General features: G+C 30.4%; 1 protein-coding gene across 1 annotated transcript; it reads left to right on the top strand.

Moving 5' to 3' along the window:
- The first annotated feature begins 2,680 nt into the window (after positions 1–2,680).
- LOC139487467 (uncharacterized) lies at positions 2,681–6,072 on the top strand. Its single transcript, XM_071272324.1, has 5 exons — positions 2,681–2,799; positions 3,413–3,544; positions 4,519–4,658; positions 5,457–5,583; positions 6,064–6,072. Exons 1-5 carry the CDS (start codon positions 2,713–2,715, stop codon positions 6,070–6,072), a joined length of 495 nt encoding a protein of 164 aa, XP_071128425.1. The 5' UTR covers positions 2,681–2,712.
- The last annotated feature ends 5,328 nt before the right edge of the window (positions 6,073–11,400 follow it).

Below are 11,400 nucleotides of genomic sequence, written 5' to 3'. Positions count from 1 at the left end.
AAGAAAGATTGCGTCAATAAGAATTCCAAATAAACAGCACTGAACGGTCTAAATTTCTAAATATTTCAGATTTGACAACTGTAGTGTAGTTACATTAGAGTCTGCGATGTTTAAAACAAACGGTTTCAGACATATTTAATTCTACGAGATCATCATCAAGAAGTTTTTTTTAATTTTTCAATCTGAAGTTGGTAAAAACGAAATAGTTGATACGGTGTATTTGATTATTAAAAGTCAACCTTCGCCAGGAATCCTCACAGACAAGCTTTATAATGCCAACAAAGGACAAACTTCAGTTCTAAAAGTGTAAATTTATGACTTGGATGGAAGATTGTCATATTGAAACTCATGCCTCATCTTATATCTATTAGTAGGGTACTGTAATAGATAACTAGGCTTTAAAACACCAACTTAAAAAACTACCAGTTAACCGGTTAATCGATCGAACGATTATCCGAGTAACCGGTTAGGCAAAAGTGTCCGATTTGACAACACTAGTTTATATATATACGGTATATATATATAAAGAAAAGTACAAAAAAACTTCTATTTGAAGTTGATACATTGAAAATTTACCGCTGATTTGTCATTCCAGTATTATTATTTGTAATGATGTCCCTCTCAGAATAAATTTTTATTATATGCATATCTTAATTGATTATGACATCATGCCATGTGTATCGTTGACACCTTTTTAATTACCATAAGTTAAACAAACAACTGGCACATGTACTGTTGACACCTATCTAATCACCCAAGTCAGGACACAACTACCTGTTATTACACGAAATTGGGAACTAAATATCCAATTAAATGTGTCTTGTCTTGTATTGGCTGTAACTGAACTTCAGTTTTTTTTTGTTTTTTTGTTTTTTTTTTATTACAAATCTTGTGTTATTATAAGACAATTTAGTGAGTTGTAGTTTTTCTGGTTTCTGATCATACTATGTATGGTGGAGTCTTGGTGTGATTTATCTGTACATTGCAATACTATTTAATAAAGAAAACAGAGGGTTTACAAATTTTATTTCAGTAGATGTCAACAAACCAATTAACATAACAATGATTTCGTCTTTCAATAATATCTAATATATACTAATGAAATTTTTAGGTATCCACTCTGGTTGAATATGGGGTCATTGGCAATCATATAACATCTTCATGTTTCGAAATTTTATATATACATATATAAATGTAACGCCAAGTTTGTTATAAAACAAATGTATCAACTTTAAAATTTCAACATAAACACACTATTACAATAAGATTTATCATACATAAAGAGTGCCTACCTGGTTGTTTCTTGTTCTTTATCATTGCACTTGGTACAGATGAAATTTACAGTCTCTTCACTTTGCATCATCGAACGATACTCCTTCATTGTAATACCTGAAAAGTTATACATAATTTTAATAACAGAAGTCACTTATACAACTAAAAATTATATATAATGTCAACCAAAGCCTCTTTTTTAAAATTTTTAAAAAATACATACATAAAAAAAATAATAAAAAAAATCATATATTTATTAAACCCTTATAATAAAATTGAGAAAGCATCTTATAAGCATCTATTATTTTTATAATACTTCAAGTATAGTCATTGTAATATATAATACACACATGTACAAATACGATAAGTTTTGCATTATAAAAAATAATTAAAATTCAGTTTATAGGAAGCTAATACAAAGAAGAAGTATCTTACTGAATACAACTTTAATTTCCCTAAAGTAAAAGAACAATCAAGCAAGACTTTTTTATCCATAGAAAGTAAAATGTTTACGAGTAACAGTTATGAACAAGAATAATATATAGAAGCACTTACCAGTATTACAAACTCTGTGCTGCCATAAACTACACGAATCACACTGTAAGGCATGTTGCTTTGTTGTAACTTTTCTAGAATACTCGACGCAGTGGTCGGTACCCATGTTGAAAATGATGAGGGATTTTTTTTTCATGTTATTTTATAGAAGTATTTGGTAAGATCAAAGAAATCTCTGTTGTTTTTTCAATTTTACTCCAAATCTATTTTTAGATACATGTATAATAAATGTTTGCCTCGGCTTGCCTTTCTAAAAACATTGTATCCGTTTGATGTGACCATTTGAATATAATTACTTTTCAATTGCTGAAGCCATTAATAAAGAACTACAGATAAGTGAAATTGTTAAGAAGCCATTCACTGTCAATCACATTTCTCTTTGTTTATATAAACACGTTCTCATCTAAAATTAGAAATTCTCATTAACGGTCATTTGTCATAAATCCTACTTAAATAGGCCTAACTATTACTCATAAGACAAACGTATGCAAAAAAAGGAGAAAACAAGAGGAAAACATTCTTTTCTTTTTATACAACACTTGAAAAATGTGAATCAGGCATATTGCAAATCTGGTGTATGTGAAACTCAATTAACTTACATTTCTCAGGTCTATGTGTCTGCGTACCAACCTGGTGTATGCATACTCTTCAATTTTATTTCTTAATTTTTATTTAGCATTAGCATTTTTCAAAGAATTACGAATAACGATGCAATTCAATTATTTGAAACTGTTATAGCCAACGTTTATTAAAATGAAAAATCTATCAATGGAGTTGGAGAAGCAGAATCAAATTCTATATGAGGAAATATGTAGCATATTTTTATTTGTATCATTGTGATTTCTGTAGGATTTAAGAAGTTATCAGCCATTAATTAATCTGGCTATGATGGGAAGCAGGGCTTATAGTAAAGTAGTTCAGGTGTTCCACATGTACGAACATGGTAAATTAAAAGATCAGAAACCAATTAAGGTAAATAAATTGATACGACGATGGAAAATTTATAACGATCTTAACTGGTCGGCCCATTTATTCTCCTTTTTAGTGGCTGATATTTAATAGTTATCCCACGAGGTAGCGGTTGTGTCAGTGTAAGATCACACCGATGACCGGCCGGTATATACTGTCCATAAATAAATTTATGAGGCATTTATAATACATTAATTCAAAGTTTTTATACGATAGCCATATAAATAAATATAATTAATTTTATCAAATGTATGTAATGGCCGTTTAACCCATCCAAATTTACAACAAATGAACAATTTTACTGGCTATACAGCCCATACACGGTCGGTTTCCAACTTTATAAATTTCTTATATATATTATGTAGATTCAATAATTGATCAAAATGGGCGCAGGACATTTGAGCGAAAAAATTAAAACTAATAGGGGACTTTTGAGCGCCAACATTAGAGCCCATTTAAGCGCCGGATTAATCCGCTCACCTGTATTTTCGATAGCCCATTTAAGCGAAAATCTACCTGCTTTAATAATGCTCACCTTATTTATATAAACCATTATCTAAATATCTATAGTTATGGACGACATAACATGGTTGTTATGATGCAATATATGTTTTAGAAAGGACAAGGAAAAATCACCCTGACAGCAATAAGGCCTTGGAGGGCAGTGATGACACTAGCTGAATGTGATATAATCCAATTTCTGGACCGCATAATAGAAAAAGAATGGTCTATTGATCAATTTCAAAGGGTAAATAAAAGTATTACAGCTATTGAATAAAATCACATTTGTTAACGCGCACACTTCATTCCCTGTCTCAATTAGATTAACAATAACAAAATACTGCAGTGTTAGTAAAATGGTTGGTTTCTGTTTGCCATGTCAAGCATTGTTGTATGGACGTTTTGTTCGTAATCAAAGGTGTTGCTAGTATGGGTAATCAATTCTCCATCCTTCTGCGAGAACTTCAGAGTTGTAAAATTAAAAAAGAAGAATCCTTTTTTTATTAGTTAGTGTATTGAAACATTTTAAAATGTTGTCATTTTAATCTGTAATTTATTTTCCTTGAAATTGTATAATCAGTATTAAATTTTACTAAGAAATTGTGTTAATTTCTAAAGATAAAAAAATGTATTGACAGATTAGTGTAAGTGCCTTATAAAGTTATATTCAAGATTCTAATGCAACAACGTTTGTAACGTTCATTTTGATTGGATAACGTCACTTTCTTACATGGCATCAATTGACAATTGATGCTATGGGAGGTACGCGCAAGCGCAGACGCCATATGACAGATTCTAAATACATGTTTTAACGTTGTTTTCTGTCAGTTTCATTAGAATGGAGATAACAATATTGTATTTTAAGCTCCGACGGCATCAATTTGGGATTTGATGGTCGCAAATACCCGTTTACTGTCTCCGCTAACGCGTCGCCAGTAAACTTAATTTGCGACCATCAAATCCCCAATTGATGCCGTCGGAGCTTAAAATACAATACAGTTATCTGCTAATTGGTAATCATTATAACTTAGGCTCAGGGGATGTAAACTCTAAACTGGGAATGTCACAGTATATACTCTGTCTGCGACCTGAATAACACATACTGTTCTTTAACCCTGCTGACTGCCATTGGCGATTGCCAAATAAAGTTGATTACAAGATGTAACAAAATGGATCTTAATATATATACATATGTGTGTGTGTGTGTGTGTCATATTTCAGAAATGTGAGGAGATTAAAGATTACAAGAAATTGCAGAAGAAGATGATCGACCATCTTGATCAAGAGTGGACATCCATCAAATCACAATACTATGGAGGTGATGATACAGAAGCTGAGGCAGCCCTACATCCCTATTTAAGGTATTTAATGCATGTTATTCATTCTTTTAATTGCATAACTGAATGCGTATACTGGTATAAGCGTCAATCGTTTCCAGTTTAAGTTTTCAATCTAATCCCTGTGTATGCCAATATTTGTATATAAATTAATTTGGTGTATTTACTGTCTTCTGATTGGTTAAAAGTATTAGTTTTATTTTCAATGTTGTCATCTTTTATGGCGACACGCCCACTCTGACGTTGTGTATTCATACGCCAAAATGTGTGTACGTTGTTATTGGTAATATAAATAATATAAACACTTCTTTGAGCCTTATTTTTCATAGAAATTTATCTATAATGAATGAGTGGCTATTATTTATTTTGAATTTATTGACCAATAAAATTATTTTTTGACTTGACATTTTATATAATAGGCTTTGCTGATTAATCAAGGTAAAGAGCCAAAAATATATTTTATGGTTCAATAAATTCCAAACAAGTAATAGCCACTCATTTAGTAACTTGCTACCACGTAAATTCATATAAAAAGGTGTGGTATGAGTGCCATTAAAACCATTCTCTCATCAAAATCACAATATGTAGCAGTAACTTGACCTTTATAGGTCAAAGTCTGGTTTTTAATTCGGAGCCATGGCTTCTCTATGTTTCAATGTTAAATGTAGTTTGTGTATTAAAGATACTACTGTACAGTAATTTTTTTGGCTGTATATGAAGAAATTAATTTACAAAAACTTGGTCGTGTTGCATCAACAATTGAATTACTTCTACTGGTTAAAAATGTTTATTTATTGGTTTTATTCCCCACCTTCATTTCAGGTTAACAGATTCTTCTGAATTTGACAATTATATAAAGAAGTTAAAATCAGAATCAAACAATCTGAAGAAAATGAAAACCACTACAGGTTTCAACAAAGCCGACTTGGTTTTTTTAGCAGAAAATGAGGTAATAATTAATAGATTGAAATGGTACTCCTCATATTTGACCTTTTATCTGTAATGATAATGACTATTTTTTGGTCATATACTTATATAATAGTTCTTGAAAACTGGTCGTTATCGTGATATACGTACTGCCCACGGGACAGTGGTATTGACTAAGATAGTGATAATGACTGAGCCGAATACCACTGTCCTACGGGAAGTCCATGTATCACGAATAAAAATTTGAATTTATCATCATCAGACAAATTAACAAAATCACAATTATAAGAGCTAGCATGTCTAAATAAAATAGCTCGTAAATCTGCATATACTGGGCATTTAATTAACACATGTTTCTCATCTTCAATAATGTTATTTTCCTTACATTGCTCATTAAAACATAATCTATTGTCAACCATAATGCCTTCATATCGACCAGTTTCTATTCTCAGAGGTGCAACACCACATCTGAATTTAGCATATGCACTCTTATATTTTCCAGGCATATTAATACATAAATATTTTTCTCTATTAAAACATTGCTTAAACATTCTATACGTTCGCAATTTACTTCTTTCATTGTACATTAAGTCAGAGTACCACTTCTCTTTATATCTACAAAAATTTTCATGTTCAATTTGTTTAATTGTATTTTTATCAATAGAAAAATCAGTATTTCATAAAAACTCCATATCCATTTCTTTAAATTTCACATTGACTCTATAAATCCAATTTTTAAATATACTATTCTCGTGGTGTTTTGTCTGATGCTTGGTCCGTTTCTGTGTGTGTTACGTTTCGGTGTTATGTCGTTGTTCTCCTCTTATATTTAATGCGTTTCCCTCGGTTTTAGTTTGTTACCCCGATTTTGTTTTTTGTCCATGGATTTATGAGTTTTGAACAGCGGTATACTACTGTTGCCTTTATTTACAGCATTTATTGCCCCATAAGAAAACCTTTTTATTAATTCTACAATGAGACATTTTAGTAAGTCTCGACCATAATCTAAAAATACATGTCCACTGAGATATAATACTGGGCATCCAACCCATATCTCCATATAAGGCTAAGTTAGGGGTGTATTTACCCACACCCATAAAAAATCTCATTGCTCAAAATATAAACAAAACATTACAAATTACAAATTCTGATAACATTACACTAATTAATTGTTTATAGCAGTAAACTATGTATATTCCTAAAGATTTACTATATGTATGTTTATAAATCATCACACAATGACTTGTCTTATATTGAAGCAATTGCAAGAAATTATATTTTTGTAAGTAAAAGTTATACGTTACGTTATTATGATAAAATTAAATAAACATTTAATTTTTTTTGTAACCAATCATTACAACTTTTCAGGTATCAGAAGATGTAATTAGAAAGATACATTCGAAAAATATTGAAAAGAATGTAAAAATGTACACCATTCTGTCAACATCAGAAGTAAAAGAACAGGCAGAAAAGGTTGGCTATTTTGCATATGGCAAAATAGCCTACACCTTAGGAAAACAATCAGCAGGTATATTTTTATTATTCATCATTTGGGTCTAAACGTACAACAAGACGAAATGGAATCTGCAATGAATCCAACATTTTCCAACATTTTTTTCAAATATATAACAAAACAAAGTTTAAAAAAAAAACAAAAAAACAACTTGAGAACAGTTTACATGAACATCACATTTAACCTTGAGCGCATTTTGCTTGTTGAGGATAAAGAACATACTATAAAAACATCTTAGTATCTCTATGCAGATGCCAGCTGACGAGTAACAAAAACATACTAGCAAATTTAATTGATATAAGTATAGATAACATTTATTTGTTTCTGTATTCTTACAATCAATTGAAACTTCATTAGGATACCAGTTCATATTACGAACAAGTTTTGAAAAAAAAACCCCAAAAATGTCAATATCATTTAAGGATTTCTGAGGCGATGTGCACAAGAACATTTATGGTCAAAGTAACCAGTTATCGTCCTTTGATTGCGAATATAGTCTGTAATGTGGACAGTGTGTTGCTTGCCAATTTTTAAATGTTTTTCTTCATGTTTTATGTCTTAAATAGCAAAAAATTGTGTGAAATTACACTTATTAAAAAACGGGTCATGAATTTTAAAGAAGAGTAGTAATTTTGTCCTGCTGGAAAAAGGTTAAGAAATTGAACTTCGGAAGCTTTCCCCCTTAACATAGGGTTTTCCATATTTTCAGTTAGAGCCAATGAAGTTGTCTATAATTTGTCCCAAAAGTAGTAAAGACAAAGTCAATGTAAAAGCCGAGTTAAGCCATAATTAAAGCAGAATATAATATTATTTTTTTTTAAATTCTCTTTTCAGATCAAGAACTTAGAGATGTTAATATTATGTATGTGGCCCAATTCGGTACCAAGAAGGTCCGAGTAACAGCCGGAAATAAGCCATGTGAATTGTTTCAGTTGAAGGATTGTTCCTCAATGGACTCTCTTTTTAAAATGTTTATCAGTGATGGAGGAGTAATGTTTGTGATGGCTTCAGAAAAAAAGAACCTGTTATCTAACTTTAATTTAATGAATACTGAATGTTTTGTGTATGTCAAATCTGAATCAGAAAAAAAATCACTGAAAAGAAAATTTCATTTTATAGAAGAATAAGTTATTAATAAGTATATGTTCAGATTAGTACTACAGCAAATTCCAACGAGTATGAAGCTACATGTAGATTCTTTGGTGAGCTTCCTTGCTAGCTCAACCATGAAATCATTATTAGGTAAGGTAAACAAGCCTATGGGTGGAGTCAATAGTTTAATAGAGAACTAATCAGAACTAGTGTCAGAATATAAACATTGTAAAACTACTTTTACTAGTCAGTTTAAAACTAAGTTTTCCATCTTAATTTATAATTTATTGATAATTTATAATTTTATTCACAAGCATGCTGTAGGTGTGTTTGATTTGCCAATTTTATTTCAATCAATTACTCAGTTATAAATCCAAGTATGTGTATGTACTTTACTATGGCACAATCACGGCGTAAATATAAGGTTTATGACCCCCTTCTGTAGCCTTTGAATTACAAATTTCTCAAACTGCAATAGAATAAAAACAACAAAGATAATGAATAATAGAGATGGGCCATTTTGTACATATACAAAGGGGAAACTTTGAGAAAGAATTATTACTTATTGTGTCATTGCATTTCAAAGTTAGACGGGATTTTGTGGCAAATAAACCAAGATTTTTGTAGAAAATCCAAAGATATTTTTGTTATAAAATTTTAAGCATAGATTACTCACTTTTCTATATGATGTGCTAGCGTTTATTGTTTACAAAAAGTCCTAAACAATCTTATCTTTATTTTTTTTTAAATCGTGCTTAGTCTCAAAAGTCGAGCATTGGGAGGTGTAATTAAATTGATCAATATTCATATTTGTTTAAACCAATATCTAAATTTATAAACTTGATTTTAGGAAATCATTGCTAGCACTGCTTGCAATAATCCACCATTTAGCAAGCACCAAATTGCCAACTATAACAGCACAAGGGGAAATGCTGTGGATTTTCTATAACATTTCAATTTTGTTTTAATAGCATTGAATCAGCACAAGGATAAATCATCTTGAACAAAACATAAACCGTAACTCCGCTTTTTACTTTATTGTAATACACAGAATTTTTTTATTCAATCAAAAACTATAAGAAATGAAATTAAATTTGAACAGTCGTTTAGGTCAACCTGTTTGTATGAAACATACATATTATAAACAGGCCATTTATATGAGTGTTTTCATTGGATGATGAATTGGTACTGTGCTCCTCCCAATTTTAAAGTAATAATCACTTCATGGTTGAGCTAACAAGGAAGCCAACCAAAGAATCTACCTGTAGCTTCATACTCGTTGGAATCTGCTGTTATACTTAGTATATAAAAGGGTTTTAACACTTGATATTACAGGTTTAGTTACATGAATTAACCAAAGGCTGCCAGATGTGATGTTTATAATTAATTTTCAAACTTTACTAATAGTAATGTATAGATTCAGATTAACCACATGAAAAGAAATCCACAGACATATATTTAGACCATTAAAAAATTTGAATTGCATGAAACAAATATAAAAAGATTTATGAGATACTAATAAGATTTATTATATACATATAAACATATTTTTACACATTTTTATTTAAAATTCACAATATACATTTATACTAAGTGAGAGTAATACATTTGTTTCTTTTTAAGATCAAGTGATTTAATTCCTTTTTTTCTTAATAAATATTGTTGCAGGTTTTGGTAACTATAGCAGCAACATTTTTTCATTACTTATTTATTTTTTTCATTATCTGGTAATAGTTTTAAATGTTCATGAAAATGTAAAGTTTCATGTATCTTGATTTGTCTTAGATCTACATACAATGTATCTGTGATTGAAATTTGTCCACTGTGATAAACAATTTATTTTTTGATTTAATATACTGGGTATATGAATTTTACATAGGATGGCTGATTTTGTACTGCATATATGTCATGTTGATTAAAAAAATGATTAATTTCAATGCAATGAGTTATAATTTTCTGAATGCAAATACTGAATCCTAAATATACATTTAACTACAATTGAGATACGTCATAAAGTGAAGTCCAGGTGCAAAATTTAGAGTTTAATGTTGTCATATTTCAGGTATATATGTAATTCATGTGAAAACTGCATCTTCATCCTGGTTTTAATTCAAAGCATTAAAACTGAAAAAAAGGAAAATGATAAAGATATAAAAACATGCCATATGTTCACTAAATAACTCGAGTCCACATAAATTTCAAGTGTGCACCACATTTTTGGTGTTATTACAATAGACATAAGAAATCATACAGTCATTTCTTATAATTTATACCTAAATTCAGTAATCAAGGAGGAATTCATTAAAAACGGAAATGCTGCCAAGGTCAGATGACAAAATGATGTGTTTAATGTGATATAATATCAAATTACACGCAATCATATAACACGTGTTGCATTCAATTTCAAATTATTATTATGATTAATTTAATTTAATTCAACCAAGATTGGCATGGCAATAAATTACAATAAATAGTATTTTCAGTTTAACTTACATAAAGGTTATAAGAACACACGCATCACAAGCATACTTACTGTGAGAAAATGTGTACGTATGCATCAAAGATGGGCAAAATGTCATCGTATATAAAATTATGGAAGTTGGTCTCAAACAAAGTCGTTGTGCCGAAGAGTGCTGCAATTAAAAGAAACAGTAATAAAAACAAGCTTGGTATGTTAGCATACAGACCTGAAAAAAAAAGGAATGACATGTGAGGTTCAGCAACACCAGGTTGGTATGCTACCATACAGGATGATACAGACCTGAATTTTTTTTTTAAAAATGGAGGTTCAGCATACACCAGGTTGGTATGCTAGCATACATACCTGAAAAAAATGTGGGGTTCAGCATACGCCAGGTTGGTATGCTAGCATACAGACCTGAAATTTTTATTTTATAAAAAATGGATGTTCAGCATACATCAGGTTGGTATGCTAGCATACAGACCTGAAAAAAAAATAATCCAAAAAAATTGGAGGTTCTGCATATACCAGGTTGGTATGCTAGCATACTGACCTGAGATATATCATTACATAGATAGAGTGACAGTTCAGCATACACCAGAAGTTAGCAGACCTGACGTATGGAAATTAATCGATAAAATGACAATTCAAAATACTCTATGTCGGTATGCAGAAAAAGAGACCTGACAAATAGAAGTATGAGAAAAAAGACTGATGTTAGCATTCTATTCACTGACGCATTTCAACTAAAGATTGGTAAATGCTATGTAATA

The sequence above is a fragment of the Mytilus edulis genome, chromosome 1, assembly GCF_963676685.1.
Source record: "Mytilus edulis chromosome 1, xbMytEdul2.2, whole genome shotgun sequence".
In the NCBI taxonomy this organism is placed as follows: Eukaryota; Metazoa; Mollusca; class Bivalvia; order Mytilida; family Mytilidae; genus Mytilus; species Mytilus edulis.
Note: the sequence above shows the minus strand (reverse complement) of the source record. Positions and strands in the feature narration are given on the sequence as shown.